This window comes from Primulina huaijiensis, chromosome 2 (assembly GCF_012295235.1).
Source record: "Primulina huaijiensis isolate GDHJ02 chromosome 2, ASM1229523v2, whole genome shotgun sequence".
NCBI lineage: Eukaryota > Viridiplantae > Streptophyta > Magnoliopsida > Lamiales > Gesneriaceae > Primulina > Primulina huaijiensis.
The window spans coordinates 19,907,633-19,930,373 of record NC_133307.1 but is presented as its reverse complement, the minus strand read 5'-3'; the positions used below and the strand labels follow the sequence as shown (position 1 = coordinate 19,930,373).

General features: G+C 37.7%; 1 protein-coding gene and 1 long non-coding RNA gene across 26 annotated transcripts in view; one reads left to right on the top strand and one right to left on the bottom strand.

The window, feature by feature from the left end:
• Positions 1-19,657, top strand: part of LOC140968280 (uncharacterized) — a 47,292-nt gene extending 27,635 nt beyond the window's left edge. The window contains exon 2 of the long non-coding RNA XR_012173746.1: positions 19,324-19,657. This is a non-coding gene — a long non-coding RNA (uncharacterized lncRNA). The remainder of the gene's footprint in view (positions 1-19,323) is intronic.
• The window catches only part of LOC140968168 (uncharacterized), a 75,739-nt gene extending 55,814 nt beyond the window's left edge, over positions 1-19,925 (bottom strand). For 9 of the 25 annotated variants that reach the window (XR_012173719.1, XR_012173721.1, XM_073429104.1 and 6 more), the window contains exons 1-2: positions 12,704-13,179; positions 12,496-12,611 (exon numbers count right to left, since the gene is read on the bottom strand). Coding sequence is in view for 11 of the 25 variants with exons in the window: in XM_073429104.1 (XP_073285205.1) it covers positions 12,496-12,611; positions 12,704-12,802 (215 nt within the window). In the remaining 14 variants the exon portion in view is untranslated. Of the gene's footprint in view, positions 1-12,495; positions 13,180-19,595 lie in introns of those variants that run through there. The other 16 variants (XR_012173741.1, XR_012173726.1, XR_012173728.1 and 13 more) reach the window with 6 other exon arrangements.
• Positions 19,926-22,741: the final 2,816 nt, after the last annotated feature.

The window sequence follows — 22,741 nt, the reverse complement described above, 5'->3', positions numbered from 1 at the left end:
AACAGTAAAGCCTCGCCCTCTCCCCTCGCCGCGAGCGCACGCTCGCCCAACAGCAATTGCAAAGCCTCGCCTCGCCCTCCTTGACAGTGCACGCTCGCCCTGCCCGAGCACACTCTCGCCCCAGCGTGCCTCGCTCTCGCCCATCCTCACCCGAGCACCCATGCGCTCGCCTCGCCCAACAGCTTCCACCCTGCACGCCTGCACTCGCCCCTTGCTCCCCTTCCACTCTCGCCCTACTTCGCCCATGCCCAGCTGCCGCATCTCGCCCAAGCATGCCCACCCTCGCCTTCACATCTCCTCGTCGCCAGCCCCCGAGCCTCGCCCACGCGCGTCTCTCGCAAGCCCTCGCCCACACGCCGAGCGCTCGGCCTCGCCCAATTGCTCCCGCCTCCTCGCTTTGTTGCCCCAGCCTCGCCAAGCAAAGCCCCCCTGCACCAGCCTCGCCTATCCGCCTACAAATCCTCGCCAAACATAGCTCCCCTTGCGAATGATTATGTGGTTTCTGAAGAGCCCTGGCACGCCCTCGCACTCGATCCCCGTAATTTTCGCAGTGGCAAACATCATTCGTTGTCGACAAACAAAATAAATTTTTCTAACACGATATGCCCTTGACTCCTCTGCTAAGCTGGGCCGTAGTATGAAAAATAAAACTTCAACCTTCTCAGCCTCTAACTCATCTGCTAGACGATGCCTTAGCAGGAAAATAAAACTTCCATCTCCTCACCCTGTGACTCCTCTGTTAGGTGATGCCTTAGCAGGAAAAAAAAAATTTAATTTCCAACTCCTCACCCTCTGACTCCTCTACTGGGCGATACCTTAGCAAGAAAATAAAAATTCAACACTTCCACCCTCTAACTCCTCTGCTAGGTGTTACCTTAGCAGGAAAATAAAAATTCCCCACCTCCATNTCCAAGTATTCCAACACTTAGCTGCCTCTAGCACACCCTCCCAAATATGCTAGTCGTTTATACACTTAGCCGATCCGATCCAACCGATGCCGCATGCACTCGGCAACATGCCGCAATGCTCCGCAGAAACATCATGGCTTAAACCTCCTCAGCCTCTAACTCATCTGCTAGACGATGCCTTAGCAGGAAAATAAAACTTCCATCTCCTCACCCTGTGACTCCTCTGTTAGGTGATGCCTTAGCAGGAAAAAAAAATTTTAATTTCCAACTCCTCACCCTCTGACTCCTCTACTGGGCGATACCTTAGCAGGAAAATAAAAATTCAACACTTCCACCCTCTAACTCCTCTACTGGGCGATACCTTAGCAGGAAAATAAAAATTCTCCACCTCCACCCTCTAACTCCTCTGCTAGGTGAGACCTAAGCAGGAAAATAAAAATTCAACACTTCCACCCTCTAACTCCTCTACTGGGCGATACCTTAGCAGGAAAATAAAAATTCAACACTTCCACCCTCTAACTCCTCTACTGGGCGATACCTTAGCAGGAAAATAAAAATTCAACACTTCCACCCTCTAACTCCTCTACTGGGCGATACCTTAGCAGGAAAATAAAAATTCAACACTTCCACCCTCTAACTCCTCTGCTAGGTGATACCTTAGCAGGAAAAATAAAAATTCACCACATCCACCCTCTAACTCCTCTGCTAAGCCGGGCTTTAGCAAGATAATGAAAATTCTTCTCCACCCTCAACCTCTAACTCCTCTGCTAGGCGATGCCTTAGAAGGATAATGAAAATTCTTCTCCTCCACTCTGCTCCTCTGCTAGACGATGCCTTAGCAGCAAAATAAAATTTTTCTCCAACCCTTACCCTCTAACTCCTCTGCTAGGCAACGTCTTAGCAGGAAAATAAAATTTTTCTCCAAACATCACCCTCTAACTCCTCTGCTGGGCCGGGCCTTAGCAGGATAATGAAAATTCTTCTCCTCCACTATGCTCCTCCGCTAGGCGATGCTTTAGCAGGAAAATAAAATTTTTCTCCAACCATCACCCTCTAACTCCTCTGCTAGGCGACACCATAGCAGGATAATGAAAATTCTTCTCCTCCACTCTGCTCCTCTGCTAGGAGATGCCTTAGCAGCAAAATAAAATTTTTCTCCAACCCTTACCCTCTCGCTCCTCTGCTAGGCAACGTCTTAGCAGGAAAATAAAATTTTTCCCCAATCATCACCCTCTAACTCCTCTGCTGGGCCGGGCCTTAGCAGTATAATGAAAATTCTTCTCCTCCACTATGCTCCTCCGCTAGGAGATGCTTTAGCAGGAAAATAAAATTTTTCTCCAACCCTCACCCTGTAACTCCTCAGCTAGGCAACGCCTTAGCATGAAATTAAAATTTTTCTCCAACCATCACCCTCTAACTCCTCTGCTAGGCGACGCTTTAGTAGGATAATGAAAATTCTTCTTCTCTACTCTGCTCCTCTGCTAGGCGACGCCTTAGCAGGATAGTGAAAATTCTTCTTCTCTACTCTGCTCTTCTGCTAGGCGATGCTTTAGCAGGAAAATAAAACTTTTCTCCAACCCTCACCCAAATGTGGCCAGTACTTCAGGCAGTGGTGAAATATTATTCAGCGAAACAGCAACTCCTGCAGAAGTCAGACACAAATTTTGTGACACATGAATTATGGATTCAGGAGCGACGTGGCACATGACGTCTCGGAGAGAATGGTTTGATCATTATGAACCAGTCTCAAGAGGATCTGTATTCATGGGAAATGATCATGCCTTGGAAATCACTGGGGTTGGTACTATAAAAATTAAAATGTTTGATGACACCATTCGCACCATACAGGAGGTACGACATGTGAAAGGACTGATGAAGAATCTTTTGTCCTTTGGGCAATTGGATGACATCGGGTGCAAAACTCGTATCGAGAACGGGATCATGAAAATTGTAAAGGGCGCGCTTGTGGTTATGAAGGCGAAAAAGATCGCTGCAAATCTGTATGTACTTTTGGGAGAAACACACAAAGAGACGGAACTAGATGTCGCATCAATTGGTTCAGAAGAAGAATTAACAGTGTTATGGCATAGAAAGCTCGGGCATATGTCAGAACGAGGGTTGAAAATTCTCTTAGAACGGAAGCTGCTGCCGGGACTTACAAAAGTGTCACTACCCTTTTGTGAGCACTGTGTTATCAATAAACAACACAGATTAAAGTTTGGCACTTCTACTGCCAGGAGCAAATGCATATTGGAGCTGATTCATTCGGATGTTTGGCAAGCACCGGTTGTATCCCTAAGAGGAGTGAGATACTTTTTCTCGTTCATTGATGCTTTCTCTAGGAGATGTTGGGTGTATCCAATCAAGAAGAAATCAAATATTTTCCAGGTCTTCAAAGATTTTAAAGCGCGGGTTGAACTTGATTCTAAAAAGAAAATCAAGTGTCTGAGGACTGACAATGGAGGAGAATATACCAGTGACGAATTTGATGCATATTGTCAACATGAGGGCATCAAAAGACAGTTCACAACGGCTTCCACACCTCAACAGAATGGAGTGGCGGAGCAGATGAACAGGACCTTATTGGACAGAATAAGAGCTATGTTGAGGACTGCGGGTCTAGACAAGTCATTTTGGGCAGAAGCAGTCAAAACCGCTTGTTATATTATCAATCATTCTCCTTCAGTGGCGATTGATCTGAAGACTCCGATGGAGATGTGGACTGGGAAGCCAACAGATTATTCTCATTTGCATAAATTTGGAAGTCCTGTGTACGTTCTGTATAATGAGCAAGAAAGATCGAAGTTGGATTCGAAATCCAGAAAATGTATCTTCTTGGGTTATGCTGATGGAGTAAAGGGGTTTCGCTTGTGGGATCCTACTGTTTACAAGCTTGTCATCAGCAGAGATATTATCTTCGAGGAAAATAAAGTGAAGGGAGACAAAGGCACACCGAATTCAGAAACTACTATTTTTCAGGTGGAAAATAAGACGGACGAAAGTCAAGTTTCTTGGGAAGCAGTACCAGAGCACGAAGAACAAGAACATGTTGATTCTGAAGTTTCCAATGTGAGGCAGTCAACTCGAGACAGAAGACCACCAGGTTGGCTTTCAGATTATGTAACTGAAAGCAACATTGCATATTGTCTATTATCAGATGATGGTGAGCCATCGAGTTTCCACGAGGCTAGTCAAAGCTCGGATGTATCTTTGTGGATGATAGCAATGCAAAAAGAATTGGAGGCATTAGACATGAATAAAACTTGGGATCTTGTTACACTACCATGAGGAAGGAAAGCCATTGGAAACAGATGGGTCTATAAGATCAAGCGTGATGGCAATAACCAAGTGGAGTGGTATCGTGCTAGATTGGTGGTAAAAAGATATGCTCAAAAAGAAGGCATTGACTTCAATGAGATATTTTCTCATGTGGTTCGGCTTACAAAAGTCAGAGTAGTATTGGCATTGTGTGTGGTGTTTGACCTACATCTAGAATAGCTAGATGTGAAAACGGCATTCCTTCATAGAGATCTTGAAGAAAAATTTATATGCTCCAACCAGAAAATTTTGCAGAAAAAGGCAAAGAGAACTTGGTTTGCAGGTTGAACAAATCTCTGTACGGTCTCAGACAGGCGCCGAGGTGTTGGTACAAGAGATTTGATTCCTATATCATGAGCCTTGGATACAACAGACTGAGTGCAGACCATTGTACATATTTCAAGAGGTTTGGTGATGATTATATTATTTTGCTGTTGTATGTGGACGACATGTTGGTAGCAGGCCCCAACAAAGATCAGGTCCAAGGATTGAAGGCACAGTTGGCTAGGGAATTTGATATGAAGGACTTGGGACCAGCAAATAAGATTCTATGGATGCAAGTTCATCGAGACAGAAGTAACAGAAAGATTTTGCTTTCCCACAAAAATTATTTGAAGAAAGTCTTGCAACGCTTCAACATTCAAGATAGTAAGCCAATTTCGACCCCTCTTCCTGTTAACTTCAAGTTATCTTCCAAGATGTGTCCTAGCAGTGAAGCAGAGAGGATGGAGATGTCTCGAGTACCATATGCATCAGCAGTGGAAAGTTTGATATTCACTATGATCTGTATAAGACCAGACATTGCTCAAGCAGTGGGAGCAGTTAGTCGGTATATGGCGAATCCTAGACGAGAGCATTGGAGCACCGTTAAGAGGATCCTTAGATACATTAAGGGTACCTTAAATGCTGTATTATGTTATGGAGGATCGGATTTTACACTCAGGTATATGTCGATTCAGATTATGCAGATGATCCTGATAAGAGAAAATCTACTACTGGTTATGTTTTTACACTTACGAAGGGAGCAATAAGCTGGGTTTCAAAACTGCAAACAGTTGTGGCGTTATCTACAACGGAGGCAGAATACATGACAGCTACTCAAGCTTGCAAGGAGGCAATATGGATTAAAAAGGTTATTGGATGAGATCGGGCACAAACAAAAAAATGTTCTTTTGTTTTGTGATAGTTAGAGTGCCTTGTACACAGCAAGGAATCCAGCCTTTCATTCCAGGACGAAACACATTGGAGTTCAATTGTGGATATGTAGAAGATCCATACAAAAGATAACATAGAGGCAACGCCTTAGCAGGAAAATAAAATTTTTCTCCAACCATCACCCTCTAACTCCTCTGCTAGGCGACGCCTTAGCAGGTTAATGAAAATTCTTATCCTCCACTCTGCTCCTCTGTTAGACGATACCTTAGCAGGAAAATAAATTTTTTCTCCAATCCTCACCCTCTAAGTCCTCTGCTAGGCAACGCCTTAGCAAGAAAATAAAATTTTTCTCCAACCATCACCCTCTAACTCCTCTGTTGGGCCGGGCCTTAGTAGGATAATGAAAATTCTTCTCCTCCACTATGCTCCTCTGCTAGGCTATGCCTTAGAAGGAAAATAAAATTTTTCTCCAACCATCACCCTCTAACTCCTCTGTTGGGCCGGGCCTTAGTAGGATAATGAAAATTCTTCTCCTCCACTATGCTCCTCTGCTATGCTATGCCTTAGAAGGAAAATAAAATTTTTCTCCAACCATCACCCTCTAACTGCTCTGCTCGGCGACGCCTTAGCAGGATAATGAAAATTCTTCTCCTCCCTCGCTCTGCTAGGCGATACTTTAGCAGGAAAATAAAATTTTTCTCCTCCCCAACTATGCTCCTCTGCTAGGCTGTGCCTTAGCAGGAAATAAAATTTTTCTCCTCCCACCTCTGCTCCTCTGCTAGGCGATGCCTTAGCAGGAAAATACAATTTTTCTCCTCGCCGCCTCTCCTCCTCTAGATATTTCAATGTTTTCCGACCTCCTTCCAAGCGCTTTCCGAGCTCGCCTGGAATCTCCGTCAGTAGCACCCCTCCCCCGAGATCATATGAATAATTCCTCTCGTAGGGTGGTTATCATCATCCATTCCTCTCCTTGGTTCGACGGGTTCCTGACCTCGACCTTCTCCTCTCAGCTCCCCAACCCTCTGATTTATCCATGGGGGGCCTTGACCACGCCTAGGGGACGGGCGAGACCTCGGTCGACTCCCAGGTGCAGATCTTTCTCGTCTGTCCCGCGAAGGCAATCTAGCACTGCACTCAACCCTTCGTGACTTCTCCCACCTCCCCGCGGGCTCGCTCACCTCCATTACCTTGTCACGATTCCTATCCAGGGGAACATGTGATGAGAATTGTCCTTTACCCCTAGCTTTATCCTCCTCCTTCACGCCTGCACCTCTCTTCCTACCTCCTCTTTCCGCTACCTCAACTCTACTTCCCCCGGGCCGCTGCTCCATCTTCTTATGCCGCTGGGCATCTTCTAGATTTACATATTTTTCCTCCCGATATAACAGATCATCATAATTTGATGGAGGTTTCTTCACCAACGATTTAAAGAACTCTCCTCCTCTCAGTCCTTGGGTAAAGGCACTTATCATGATGTCGGGGGTAATAGCTGGTATCTCCAGCTCTGCACCATTGAAATGCTGGATAAATTCTCGCAAGGTTTCAGATTCTTGTTGTTTCATCACGAACAGGCTCAGATAATTTTTCTGGTGCTTTTTGCTGCTAGCGAATCTGTGCAAGAAAGCAGCGGAAAAATCCTCGAAAGATTGTATGGAATTGGGCTGCAATGTGTTAAACCATTGTTGAGCTGACCTCACCAGCGTGCCCAAAAACACTCTGCACCTGACCCCATCTGAATATTGATGTAACAAGGACGCATTCTCAAACCTCCCCAAGTGTTCCTCGGGGTCAGTATGTCCGTCGTACTCTCCCACATTTGACTGTCAAAAATTTGGAGGAAGCCCTTCTTCTAAAATGGCTAGCGAAAAAGGGCTTTCTCTCTTGGGTGANATAAATTCTCGCAAGGTTTCAGATTCTTGTTGTTTCATCACGAACAAGCTCAGATAATTTTTCTGGTGCTTTTTGCTGCTAGCGAATCTGTGCAAGAAAGCAGCGGAAAAATCCTCGAAAGATTGTATGGAAAGCCCGTGAGGGAAAAGGCCCCTTTGAGGGAGCCCAAGATCGGGATAGCCTTGGGTCGATCGGGGCAGTGGGCCGTATGGGCGGTCCACTGGGCCTGTAATGGGTCGTTACACTTCGACTCTGCTTTGATGGCCTTCAGCATTTTTCTCTCGCTCCTGGCGAGTGGCCTGTTCTTCAGCAAACATAGATTCCTGGTTCTTTCTCATGGCTTCCTCTACTGTTTGGGTAATAAATCGGCCCAATTGTTCCAGGCTCAAGTTCCCCACGTTCTCATTGGGACGAGGTTGCTCGTCTGTCGTCTCAAGACGAGGTTGTTCGGCTGTCGTCTTAAGACGAGGTTGTTTCTGCCTCATCTTAACATGAGATTGTTTGGGTCCCATCTGAGGACGCGACGATGCTGAGTTAGCTCTTCTGTTCCCTCTCCTGCCTACCATCTCTACGCCTCAACTCAAAATTCCCACAGACGGCGCAAGTGATACTCACGGAAAATTTTGGGGTCCGCTTCCAGCAAGTGTCACTAGTCCAGACGCAGGTTCGAAATTACCCTGAGCCTGAAATCACGAATAAGATCGTTAGAAGGGGGTCAAGAGGGTGTCCCGGCGTAGCCCCTCCGACGCTCAAGTCAGAGACTGAGGATATATGGTGGGAGCAGCTAAGGGTGCTGCTGAAAACAATATAGTGAATCCATGAATTAAACACTCAAACCTGGTATTTATAGGAGAATACATGGGCCCTTGATGGGCCTGCTTTCCATTTGGACTAGGGATGAACCAGGGGTAATGGGCTCATCCATGGGGTATCATACAATTATGCAATTAAATTTGTAGTAATAGTAACATGAATTTCTTTAAAAAAATTATGTCTAAAGCTTCCAAATTCAAATTGATATCAACATTTTTTTCCTTAATAAAATTATACGGATTAACATAAGTCATAATCTAATACTTAACACAGAATATAATGCGACATTTTTCATATCATATCAACCATTTAGGTACATACATTGCGTGTGCATTCATTTCCAATTGTCTTAAGAAATAGGCTTATATTATTTAATGTTACCCTCAAAATTGAAAACAAATAGACAATGATAACCAAAAGACTAAGCTCTTCTCCACATTCAAGCATTTGAATGAAGAAGGAAAAATTGTTAATGGAATTGCTTTGGTATCTGTTGTAAATCCGAATGCTGAGATAACATTCATAATGATTCTAAGTTATCCATTGAATTAAGGGTTCGGGTACTATCCATACTATATATCCATACTATCAACATATAATTTTTTGTAATTTCGAAAAAATATATTTTTGTCTTATCAAAAAACACCAAAAGTCAGTTAATCTAAATATTTTAAACTTAATGACACATTATAGATATTATAGATATATAGTATAGATTTCCAAAATATCAGCTTTTGTTATATGATTATCTATTCGATATTTGACACTTATGATGTACAAATTGAATTGGTTTATTCAGTTCCATTTTGGGTATTTTTGTAAAAGATCAGTTAAACCCATAAACCCAATTTTTCAAGATATAATAGTATTTTTATTATATTTTTTAAAAATAAAATTATAATTTTTAATTTTTTTCCGAAAATTCGGTGACGATACGAAATTGATCAATTTTATCTCGATTAAATTTGTTTTATTCTCTAAGAAAAAGTTGGTCAATTTGGTTTAGTAGAAGAATAATGCTCGGTCGGTCCTTATATTTCTCATATTTGTTCGGCTCCACAATTATCATCTTGATTTTATTTATTTAATATATTATTTCAATTATTTTATATAATACCGAATAACAACCGCAATAATTAAATATTAATTAGGTGTGGAATTGAAATAATTCGAGATCGCACATGGTAAATTTTAAACTATGATGTATAATCCTACAAAATACAATCACACATCAAATTAGATAACTTATTACTGATTTGGGTTGCGTTTAATTGGCTTGATTTGATTGACTATCTAATTCAACTGAAAGCTTTGAATCAAAATAACAATATTATTCTTAGGAGTGTCAAAAATGAACATGACACGAAAAATATCGAGTCCTGATAGAGGTCATATTGGAATGGACATGAAAGCTATCCAAAAAATTGGGTTGGATGGTGTCGTGTTTGGGTTGACATGAATTAAGAATCAGGTCACCGATGATTCCAAGCCCACCAAACTATTTGTATCATTTTTCATAAAGCCAACATCTCATACCTTTTTATATTAGGGATAATGAAACCTAATATCGTTGAAACATTAGTTTGTTGTAGATATTGGTTAGTCAGACAAAAAGTTTTATTAGTTCGTATTTTTGTTTTCATTTTAAAGTTATTTGTTTTACTAAATTTTTTTTTTAAATTGGCGATGCAGAATTAGAAGATTTGACTGAAATATTATGAATTTTGTTTATAAATAAGGATGTTGTATCAAATATTGCAGCAACAAATGATTGATAATTTTAAGTTCTAATGTTGCTAATGATACCTACGTTGTAAAATAAGTTAAAGTTTGTAAAAAAGATTTTTTTAAAAAAATTTTAGATTTTATTTTTATTTTTTATTTCTTAAGTTATTTTATGGTTTGACCTTTACAAAATATGTAAAACGATGAAAAATGAAGTTGGAAATTTGAAAAATTACTTTTTGAACAATTTTTTTTATATTATATATTGATATTATAAATTTTAGAGTGTAATATTTGTTTTGAAATATATATAAAATGCTTTTTGAATAACTAATAATTTAGATCATTATGTTCTTAATTTATAAATATTTAAATCCATGAAATATAATTACTTATTATTATTATGTTTGAATTAAAGTGTTTTATAGTATTATATTCATAATCATAAGTAGTCATACTCATACAAGATTCAAGATTGAGATAAAATGTTGAATGTGAAATAACTTCTTCACCCAGATACTTCCAAAGTCATGAATTATGATATGGTCGTCTTGAAAAGAATTATTGACAATATTTAATATAAGATAACAATCATTTATATATTAACTTGACTTAAACACTTTCATGTATGAAAAAGTTTACTAACTTAACCAATTTGCATGGTTCAAGACATTAATGTATGGTATAAATTATGTATTTGTATAGTCTAACTTCATGTTAATTCTGTGTCTGCAAAACAAATGTATACACATTTGTGTTGAAATTTAGTTTCCAGAATCAACGACAACGAGCAAAACTTACTAAAAATTACTTGATGCGAAAGAATGAAATCAATGTGAACAAGTCAGACTAAACGTATGTAGTTGCCATATTTTTTATATATAAACAACAAAAATTAGTTTTAGTAGATCGGATTTTATGTTGGAAGACGGAGATAATTTGATCGAAAAATATTATACTGAATTAGTTAATCGGATCATGACTCAACCCGAAATCGATCATCTACAAAATATGGCAAATGCAAGCATTTTTTATCTTGTTCAGCTGATTTCAGTCGTTTGCATATGTAACTTTAATACATTAGTTTTGCAGATGCAGAATTAACATGAAGCGAATCTATAGGAATATTGAAAAGGCTCTCATACGTAAGTTATATTATATATTCATGCTTTGAACCATGCAAATTGGTTTATTGTAATTTTAAGTCAAAGAACTTTCACATAGATGTAAGTCATCATAATTTGTGACCTTGTATGGAACAACGTTCTTGAAAAATGAAAATAGCACATTGATTTGTCATTATGAAGTACTCGATATTATGTGCATGTATATGTGTGAACTTATATTATTGTTCATTTGTAGATGTTTATTTGAGTTTCCTTGATTTCCATATACATGAACTGGTTGGACATAGGGAAAATTTGAAGCACATCCAAAAAGTGATGTGTACAAAGTTGAGAAGTTTATTATAAAATTGATCGCACTTGTGCTGTGTGTATTTCAGAGCCAATGGGGAGGAAAACGAAATGAGGCTCGTAGATAATTTGAGGGAAGTCGTGTCTAAAAGATGTAAGATGCAATGAGAGTGGAGAAAAAATAGCCCAATATATCTTAAAACTGACATTTAGATGTCAAGACACTCACTTAAACCTTAGTTCGAGTGCAAATCAAGTCGTGGATGAATTGATAGCAATTGAACAAACATTTAAAATATTTGTAACTTCATTTACTTTCGAATTGTCATTTTTACTTTCAATTAATTAGATATATCGCAAAAAATCTTACGATATCGTTTCACGAGTCAATTTTATGAGACGAATCTTCTATTCGACTCAACCAATGAAAAAATATTATTTTGTATACCAAATATATTATTTCTCACTCTAGGTATGGACCGGATTGATCTGTCTTACAAACATAAATCCGTGAGATCATCTAACGGGAGATCTACTCTGAATATTTTTAGTCTTTATGCCAGTTTTTTCACTTTTGATAAGCTTAACAACAGTATTGTCACATTTTGAACGCTCGATATCTTGAACGGTCAATCACAGACTTTTTTAAGCAATATTAAACTTTTTGAACGATTAACTTTTTTTATAAAAAAAAAAAATATGTCTCTACATAGCTCGCTCAACTTTTTTTTTTTAAAAAAAAAAACATGACATAACGATGACAGACTGTAGCTTCATTAAACACTAGCGATTCTTGCATGAGATGCGTGAAAGTTCATCAATTCAATATTGGTATAACTTTTTCTTCATCACAATTTTTCTTAATGTTTTTCTTCTCGAAATAATACAGTGTGTGATATATTATGCTTTTAAAATTTTAAATATTAAAAATTAATATGATGTAATTAGGTGGTTATTTATATAAAGATATGAGGAAGAACACACCAAAAGACCAAGGTGGTTATAATGTGATATGCTCTTCCTTAATAATAGTAACTTAGTAAGAAGGCAATCACAACCCTCTATACAGTCTACTTATATAAAAGTTTTGATCAGCAGACAAGATGATGAAGATTCGTTTCACTGTCTGCATCTATTGAGAGTTACTTGTGAAAATTCTACCAAGAAACTCATATTTTAAGTCTTTTGAACATCAATATAGTGATTGCAGTAAAAATTTCTGGTTTTATAATCAATCGCTAGCAAGCAAAGAACGCGAAAATGGATCAAACCTTCCAGATATTTCCCATGAAAACAGTAAAGTTTCTGAAACGAGCTCCTGATACGCCTGCCGGTGTTCAAAGTATGAGAACGACCCAAAGCCATACATCACTGGACTTTTGTCCTCCTAGACTGCAAAGATGAGTAGGATATTACGAGACTTACCAGCATGCAAGAGCTTTTGTTAGGGAAAAAAAGAAACAACAAAAGTAATGAAACCTCAGCGGCCAAGATTGTTTTAGAATTGACACCCCCATGGACAAGTCCCTTGTTGTAAAATGCTTGCAACATGCTTGCCATTTCATTCGCCACCTTCATTGTGTCCTTACAACTAAAGGTATCTAGTCTAATAGAAATCCACCAGAAAACTAGCTATCAAGAATGATATATCATATATAAAGTTACCTAACAGCTAGGAAAAATTAGTTTAGAGACCAGTAGGAATAATCTCGTGCAAAAGTTGGAGTGATCCTCCCTCATATATAACTGACAGATGCCTTTCACAATGGAATCCAATCAAATTCACAACATTTGGGTATGATTCGATCTCGGGAACCCTCAATAGGTTGAGCTCGTCCTGTGACACACACATCAGATATGTTTGCCAAACGTAGGCAAGAATTTATTCCCATGTCATGACAAGCACATCCCGACGTCCCGATTCATTCAGGACGATCCCTCGGTGACGCTTTTCCAACCCANAGAGAAGATGAGGGTTGAGAAGCTATGAATATCTAATATGGGTCATATGGTCATGATACCCTGTTTTAGATGTTCTAATTGATCGACAGGGGTGATATGTTGGGTCGATAAATCAGAGGATATTATTATTGATTTTGTGCTTCAGTAATATCAATTAATTTGAGAGTGCAATCTTATTCTTTTAGTGGAGTAGAATAAGATTAATAAATTATTTTGATAAATCATGAGTTGATTGGATCAAATTAATTTATTGGAGCTTAATTTAATTGAATCCGACCAGGTCCCTTTGGTGGCTCTAATATAAACTCGGATAAATTATATGAGTTATAATTTATGGTATATGTGGGATAAATTTATCTGGACTATTATATTTCATGGAAGATTGAGATATCAAATCTTCTAGATATGATATAATATATTATGTCCATTTAAATTTATATATTAAAAAGATACTGTCATTATCTTTTATGTTACAAGATATTACAAATATATTTTATATATATGTGATATTGTAACTTGTGACCACACACAATCCTACGTTTAGAGTTTGAGAGAACACCAGAGAAGACTTGGAGGTTTGGAGCGTAGATCCAGTGCAGAGAAAGATCGAAAACACGCTTCAAGGGTAATCTCTAATTTCCTGTGTGTTGTAATTAATTAATTCGTGTTAAATACGTAGAACAATCGATCCTGTGAGGAAGAGATTATTGGAATCACAAGAAATCAATTTTTGTGATCCGATCTTCTCGATCTTGGCTAACATATGGTATCAGAGTGCTACAATGTCTGGAAATTCACTGTCTATGATATTAACCAAAAACCAACTAGTCGGAGAAAATTACATTGATTGGAAACGTAATTTATTGATTGTCTTAACTGCGGAGAAACACAAGTTTGTGCTCAATGAACCCTGTCCATCGGTGCCTACGACGGAGTCCACAGCAGCTCAAAGGCAGGCTTATGATAAGTGGATCAGTTCTGATGAGATGGCCCGTTGCTACATTTTGGGATCCATCTCAAATGTGCTGCAACAGAAACATCAGAACATGGGCACTGCTACAAAAATCATGGACAGCCTCCAAGAAATGTTTGAGCATCAAGGACGTCAGGCACGACAAGCAGCCATTAGAACCATTATGAACATGCGCATGAAACCTGGGACGCCCGTGAGAGATCATATGCTTTCATTGATCGCTCAGTTTAACGTGGCTGAGGTGTTAGGGGCTGAAATCAAATCAGAGACTCAGGTTGACATGGCACTTGAGACTCTCCCTGAGATGTTCTCACAGTTTAAAGTTAGCTATAACATGAATAAGCTAAATATGTCCCTGACTGAGCTGATGAAGGAACTCCAAAATGCTNAAGAAGCAAGCTAGTGGTGAGTTATCTTTTATTGAGTCTTGTTTAGTGGTTGATTCTACTGATACTTGGATTGTAGATTCTGGAGCCACTAATCATATATGCAATACTTTGCAGGGGTTCCAAGTAACCAGAAGTCTCAATGAAGGGGAACATACTCTAAGAGTTGGCACAGGGGCTGTGGTGTCTGCAAAAGCTGTTGGAATTGTTTATCTTTATTTTTCGAATAATAAACATTTGGTTTTAAGACATTGTTATTATGTTCCGGAGATTACTAGAAATTTGATTTCTGTTGCTTTATTGTTTAGACAAGGATATTATGTCCATTTTTCACAAATGGTGGTTGATATTACCTTGAATAAAGCCCTTATTTGCAAGGGACATTTGAATAACGATTTGTATGTCTTAAAACATGATGACAGCTCTTTGCATCACATTGAATCCAACAAGCGAATTAAATTGTCTCCCACTAATGAAACTTATTTGTGGCACTTGAGACTTGGTCATATCAACCTTAATAGAATTCAACGGTTGGTAAAGGATGGTCCTTTAAGTAATTTAAAGGTGGAATCCTTGCCTGTATGTGAATCCTGTTTGGAAGGTAAGATGACTAAGAGATCTTTTAAATCTAAAGGACATAGAGCCAATGAAGTTTTGGAATTAGTGCACACTGATGTATGTGGACCAATTAATGTACAAGCTAGAGGAGGATTTGAGTATTTCATCACCTTCACTGATGATTACTCTAGATACGGTTATGTTTACCTAATGTCCCACAAATCTGAATCTTCTGAAAAGTTCAAAGAATTCAGAAATGAAGTGGAAAAACAATTAGGTAAGAGCATAAAAACACTTCGATCAGACAGAGGTGGCGAGTATCTATCCAATGACTTTAGAACATACTTATCAGATAATGGGATAATATCCCAATTGAGTGCACCAGCTACACCTCAGCAGAATGGTGTCTCTGAAAGGAGAAATAGGACTTTGTTGGACATGGTTAGGTCCATGCTAAGTTTCTCTAAGCTCAGTACATCTTTTTGGGGATATGCTATCCAAACTGCAATATACTTATTGAACATGGTTCCTTCTAAATCTGTCTCTAAGACACCTCTTGAATTGTGGAATGGGCGCGTGCCTAATCTAAGACATATTCGGATATGGGGATGTCATGCTTATGTGCTAAAGAGAAAGATGGATAAAATGGAACCTAGATCAGAATTATGCATGTTTGTCGGATATCCTAAGGGAACAAGAGGATATTACTTCTATAGTCCTCAAGACAAGAAGGTATTTGTAAGTACAAATGCAACCTTCTTAGAGGACAAGCACATAGAAGAAAGTGAATCAAAGAGTAAGGTTCTTTTGGAAGAGATTGCTAAATCATCTACTCCAGAGATCCGCACTGAACCTACTCAGTTTGAATTCACATTTCTACCACCATTAACCACTGGTTTCCAAACAAATGAAGTGGTAGAAGACATTGGTTCCAATGATCGGTCACCCCATCATATCCAAATGGAGAATGAAGGAAATGATCAAGAAGAGAACTTAAGACAACGACAATCAATACCAATCAACCAAGAACCTCCACAACTTAGACGTAGTGGGAGGGTCATTCGACCACCTTCTAGATACTTGCTCTATGGAGAATCGTTTGATGCGGTTTCCATTGAACAAGAGGAGGATCCTATCACGTACAAAGAAGCTATGGAGGATGTTGACGCTGACCAATGGAGGAGTGCCATGGAATCAGAAATGAGATCCATGTACACTAACTCCGTCTGGGTTCTTGTAGACATTCCTGAAGGTGTGAGACCTATAGGGTGTAAGTGGGTCTACAAGAGAAAGAGAGGAATAGACGGAAAAATAGAGACCTTTAAGGCTAGATTGGTAGCCAAAGGTTTTAGCCAAAGAGAAGGAATCGATTACGATGAAACCTTCTCACCTGTGGCTATGATAAAGTCTATTCGGATCCTCTTATCCATTGCAGCTCATTTTGATTATGAGGTGTGGCAAATGGATGTCAAGACAGCATTTCTTAATGGAAATCTTGACGAAACCATTTATATGGCACAACCAGACGGTTTTATTCACAACGGTCAAGAGCATAAAGTATGCAAACTGAAAAAGTCTATTTATGGACTTAAGCAGGCGTCTAGGTCTTGGAACATCAGATTTGATCAATCTGTGAAAGATTATGGTTTCGATCAAAATCTTGATGAGCCTTGTGTCTATAAGAAAATTTTGGATGACAAGGTGATTTTTCTTGTGCTATATGTGGATGACATCCTACTTATTGGGAATAATGTAGGGGTGATGACATCTGTCAAAAATTGGTTGTCTCAACAGTTTGACATGAAAGACTTGGGAGAAGCAAGTTATGTTCTAGGTATCCAAATCCTGCGGGATAGGAAGAACAAACGGATTGCTTTATCTCAATCTTCATATATTGATAAAATATTGGTGAGGTATGCAATGCAAAATTCCAAGAAAGGTCAAACACCTTTTAGACATGGAATTCACTTGTCAAAGGACCACAATCCCAAGAATCCAAGTGAAGTGGAATACATGAAAAGAGTTCCTTATGCTTCGGCTGTAGGAAGTCTTATGTATGCTATGCTATGCACTCGACCAGATATTTGTTATGCTGTTGGGATTGTTAGTAGATATCAGTCAAACCCAGGACCAGAGCACTGGATTGCTGTAAAGCATATTCTCAAGTATCTTCGCAGAACTAGAGGGTATATGTTGGTTTATTCGGCTTCAGAGTTGGCACCTGTGGGTTATACTGATTCTGATTTTCAAGCTGATAGAGATTCTCGTAAATCCACATCAGGATCTGTGTTCACATTGGGTGGTGGTGCCGTTGTTTGGAGGAGTATCAAGCAATCATGTATTGCTGATTCCACAATGGAAGCGGAGTATGTAGCGGCTTGTGAAGCAGCAAAAGAAGCCGTTTGGCTGAAAAAGTTTTTGCTAAGCCTTGAGGTTGTTCCTGCTGCATCAAATGCCATTACTTTATATTGTGATAACAGTGGTGCAGTGGCAAATGCAAAAGAACCAAGAAACCATCAGCGTGGAAAACACATTGAACGAAAATATCACCTAGTGAGGGATATTGTTCAACGAGGAGACGTGACAGTGTGCAAGATAGCATCTGCTGAAAATCTTGCTGATCCTTTCACCAAAAGCTTAACTGCTAGAGCTTTTGAGGAACATATTCAAAATATGGGTGTACTAGACATGACTCATTTACTCTAGGGCAAGTGGGAGGATAATGAAATAATGTTCGATAGTATGATGCCCATCGAGTACTTTTGTTATATGTTGATGACATTTTGAAATTAAAATAATGTTCATTTATTTGTTTAAATAAATTTATTTTGAGCAATGCATATGTCCGTTGGATTGTTGTATTATTATAAATTGAGTGTTTAAGTCGTTAAACATATAAAGATTCAATTTGTAATTCAATCCAAAGTTTTATTGTCCACGATCGGTAAATAAATAAGGACAAATTATTTTGATAAGATCGTCTCAATTTTATTGAAGCCTATCTTTGGTTTGGTAATAAAATTGAGGATACATTTTGTTGTATTGGATTGGACCACGTGAGATTTGAATTTGATTTGACCATACTAATTCAAAATCACTAGATTGCCGTACATAACACCTTAATCCTGAGCGGATAATGAACTTTGATTACTAACTTGAAGTTATTTGATACATCAATGAGTGAGACCAAGCTATTGGTCAATATCTCGATGTTTTGGGAATCAAAGTGAAATAACAAAGAAAATATGTTCGTAATATGGAATCTGTCACCTAGTCAATAGGTATGATCATAAACTCACAAGTTCTTCTAGAAGACAGTAAAATCTGAGCTCAGTAATTCAACATTCTTGTTGAATTAATTATGTGATGTGATCACATGGGACTGTCAGAGAGAAGATGAGGGTTGAGAAGCTATTAATATCTAATATGGGTTATATGGTCATGATACCCTGTTTTAGATGTTCTAATTGATCGACAGGGGTGATATGTTGGGTCGATAAATCAGAGGATATTATTATTGATTTTGTGCTTCAGTAATATCAATTAATTTGAGAGTGCAATCTTATTCTTTTAGTGGAGTAGAATAAGATTAATAAATTATTTTGATTAATCATGAGTTGATTGGATCAAATTAATTTATTGGAGCTTAATTTAATTGAATCCGACCAGGTCCCTTTGGTGGCTCTAATATAAACTCGGATAAATTATATGAGTTATAATTTATGGTATATGTGGGATAAATTTATCTGGACTATTATATTTCATGGAAGATTGAGATATCAAATCTTCTAGATATGATATAATATATTATGTCCATTTAAATTTATATATTAAAAAGATACTGTCATTATCTTTTATGTTACAAGATATTACAAATATATTTTATATATATGTGATATTGTAACTTGTGACCACACACAATCCTACGTTTAGAGTTTGAGAGAACACCAGAGAAGACTTGGAGGTTTGGAGCGTAGATCCAGTGCAGAGAAAGATCGAAAACACGCTTCAAGGGTAATCTCTAATTTTCTGTGTGTTGTAATTAATTAATTCGTGTTAAATACGTAGAACAATCGATCCTGTGAGGAAGAGATTATTGGAATCACAAGAAATCAATTTTTGTGATCCGATCTTCTCGATCTTGGCTAACATATCGAGCATAGAAATGGTTCTGTACAAAGCAAAACTAGTAAACAAGTCACCAAAACAGAATATGAAAGGTCTAAATACGGAAAATTTATGCTAAAAAGAAGAGGAAAAAATAAAAATTGGAGGCTCAGATCTTCAGAAAGAGGGCAGAGGAAACACAACCACGCCATGGCTGCAGATCCCCGGTTGCATGCGAAGATGAGCAGAGCCCATTCCGTCACACCGCATTCCGGGACCGCCCCGCCAAGATACGGGTCGAATAATCCCATGCCCGACCCATTAGCTCAACAAAATCGAAAAAAAAAACTGAAGAAAAAAATCATCGTCACAGCCTCTTACATACTTCGCCAGATCCATAACATAGAAGAAACATAAACGAATAACGACAGCTCGTGGGAACTCGCAGAGACGGTATGATTCAGATCGACAGAGCGATTTCAAGTCGCAAAGTTCTTTTCATCGCATAAAGCAGCAAATCTGTACTGCATATAAACAAACAAATACATACATACATACAAACGTTTGTATTGCCAGATTTTTAGGGTTCAACTTTCGCAGAAAGAGCTGTTGGTATTCCGGGAAAATCATGGGCGGAACAGAGGGAGGCAACCGCCCTCGAACAAATCCCGTCCCTCTGTCGCCTCATTTTCTCTGTTTCTTGAGCTAACGGGTGTGTGAACTCAGCGTGGCAGAATATATATCGTTTGTTTGGGTTAGTTTAAAAATATACAAAGTGTTAAAATAAAAGATTTGAATGTTGAAAAAGTAATTGTAGAATATTTGAATATTGAAAATAAGAATTGTAAAAATTAGAAATTTGTGTGTGATGATGTATTTTATTTTTTGGATTATTATCAAAGAAATTCTATAAATAGCCTCACCATTTGTGAAGAAATTCACATTTGAGTTGAGAGAAAAAAATATTATAAAGTGTGTAGTTTGATAATTTCGAGAGTTTGAGATTTTTACTTTTTACCGTAAATTTTTACTTTTTCATAACACGTTATCAGCACGAAACTCTAAAAGTCCTCCATATTTTTTTACAAGCTCCAAAACAGAAGAAAAAGATAACAAAAGTAATAATATTTATTTTACTGTTATTTATTTATTGTGTATATATTTAATATACAATATAATGTTATTATATAATAAAGATTAGAAATAATAAAAATATTTTTTTCAAAAACTTGTTATAAATCCTGGGAGGATGTTAAGACGGCATCCCACACTCCCGGTAAGGAATACGACAAGTATAAAAGCTTATGAGGGTTTTAAACAAAATAACTTATGACACCTCGTTATAATAATGTGATATGATATACATAATTATTTAAACATGACTAATATTATATACACCATATTATTACCATAAAATTATACAAATACATACATTTATTTTCTTGTACACCAACGGTCATAAACAGTAACAAAACGGCTAGTTTTTTACCCATAAATATGATCTCACAAACACATTCAATCACTCAAACTTTCTCTTCTTCTCTAAAAATTATTCTTCATCAAATTTTCGAAGAAAAAAGAAGATGACTTTCTCCAGGTTATTTTTAATTATTTTGGTTATAATACTCACGAATTTTGTATTTATCGGAGCATATCCTCCTCATGTGTTTTCTTTATTTTTACGAATGTTTGTATTTATTGTTTATCCATTACTTTGTATTGCAATATTTATTAACTAATAAAATGCATCATAATTTTTTAGTACCACCATGTCAAACTTGGCAGAGCTCGAATTTGTTGCACTCGACATTACGGGAAAAAATTATATGCCATGGACTCTCGATGTAGAAATGCATCTTGAGTCATTGGGTATGAGCGAGACTATTAAAGAAAATGGTATATCTTCATCACAAGAAAAAGCAAAAGCTATAATATTTTTGCGTCGACATCTTGATGAAGGTTTGAAATGTGAATATCTCATCGAAAAAGATCACATGGCTCTGTGGAAAGGATTAAAAGAAAGATTTGAACATATAAGGGAAGTTATACTTCCGACCGCCCGTGATGAATAAAATATGTTGAGATTCCAAGATTTCAAGAAAGTAAGTGATTACAATTCGGCGATGTATCGAATAATCTCGCAATTAAAATTTTGTGGACATGAGGTTATGGAATTGGAAATGCTTGAAAAAACATTTTTCACATTTCACGCATCAAATATAACTCTGCAGCAACAATATAGAGTTCGTGGATTTGCGAGATATTCTGAACTTATCGCATGTCTTCTTGTGGTGGAAAAGAACAACGAGCTATTAATGAGAAATCATCAGTCCCGACCCACTGAATAAACAGCATTTCCAGAAGTAAATACTGTAAGTAAAAATGAATTTAAACCTGGAAACCAAAATCAAATTCAAAAACAAAGTTTTGGTCGAGATCGAGGTCGAGGTTGAGGTCGTGGACGTGGACGTGGACGTGGAATTGCTCGTGGTCGTGGTCGAGGTCGTGGTTTTGAAAACAATTGAGATAATTATTTTTATAACTCATCTCAAAAGGGAGTCACGAACCACACACTGAAAAAGCATCATGAGAACATGAGTGTTAATGAAAATCACTCGAAAAGATTTGAAAGTTCTTGTTTCAGATGCGGCACTCCAGGACATTGTTCTCGTATTTGTCAAGCCCCCGAGCACCTTTGCAAGTTCTATAAAGAATCGATAAAGGAGAAAGAAAAAGAGACCAACTTCACTGAACGCAGTGACCGTTTGAGTGATTCAACTCATTATGATGCTGCTGATTTTCTGAATGATTTCTCTGGAAATGATCAATATGTTGGTGGGATAAAAATGAAAAATATTGATGCTGCAGATTTTCTCAATGATTTCTCTGAAAATGAACAATATATTGGTGGAATATAAATGTACAATAATTTATTTTTCATGTATTCATATGATAATTTTTATTGTGTGTTATATTTTTAAATATGTATTGTATTTATTTTTATAAATGTATTGTCAGTAATTTTATTTCATTGCATATTTTTTTGAAGTTCAAATATGGAAAATGCTATGAACAAAGCTGAAGTTTGCATATCTGATAGTGGTACAACGCACACTATCCTCAGAGATAAAAGATATTTCTTGGAACTAAAACCAACAAAAACAATGGTGAATACAATATCAGGTCCTGTAGACTTGATTAAAGGATGTGGTAAAGCACAATTTTTGTTACCTAATGGTACAAATTTTTTTTATCAATGATGCTTTGTATTCACCACAATCGAANGATTAGGACATCTTGGTTCAACAATGATGCGAAGAATTATAGAAAATACACATGGTCATCCGTTGAAAGACCAGAAGATCTTTCAGAATAATAAGTTTCAATGTAAAGCATGTTCTCTTGGAAAACTTATTATAAGACCATCACCAGTCAAAATCCAAACTGAATCACCAATGTTTCTTGAACGTATTCAGGGTGATATTTATGGACCAATCCATCCACCATGTGGACCATTCAGATACTTTTTGG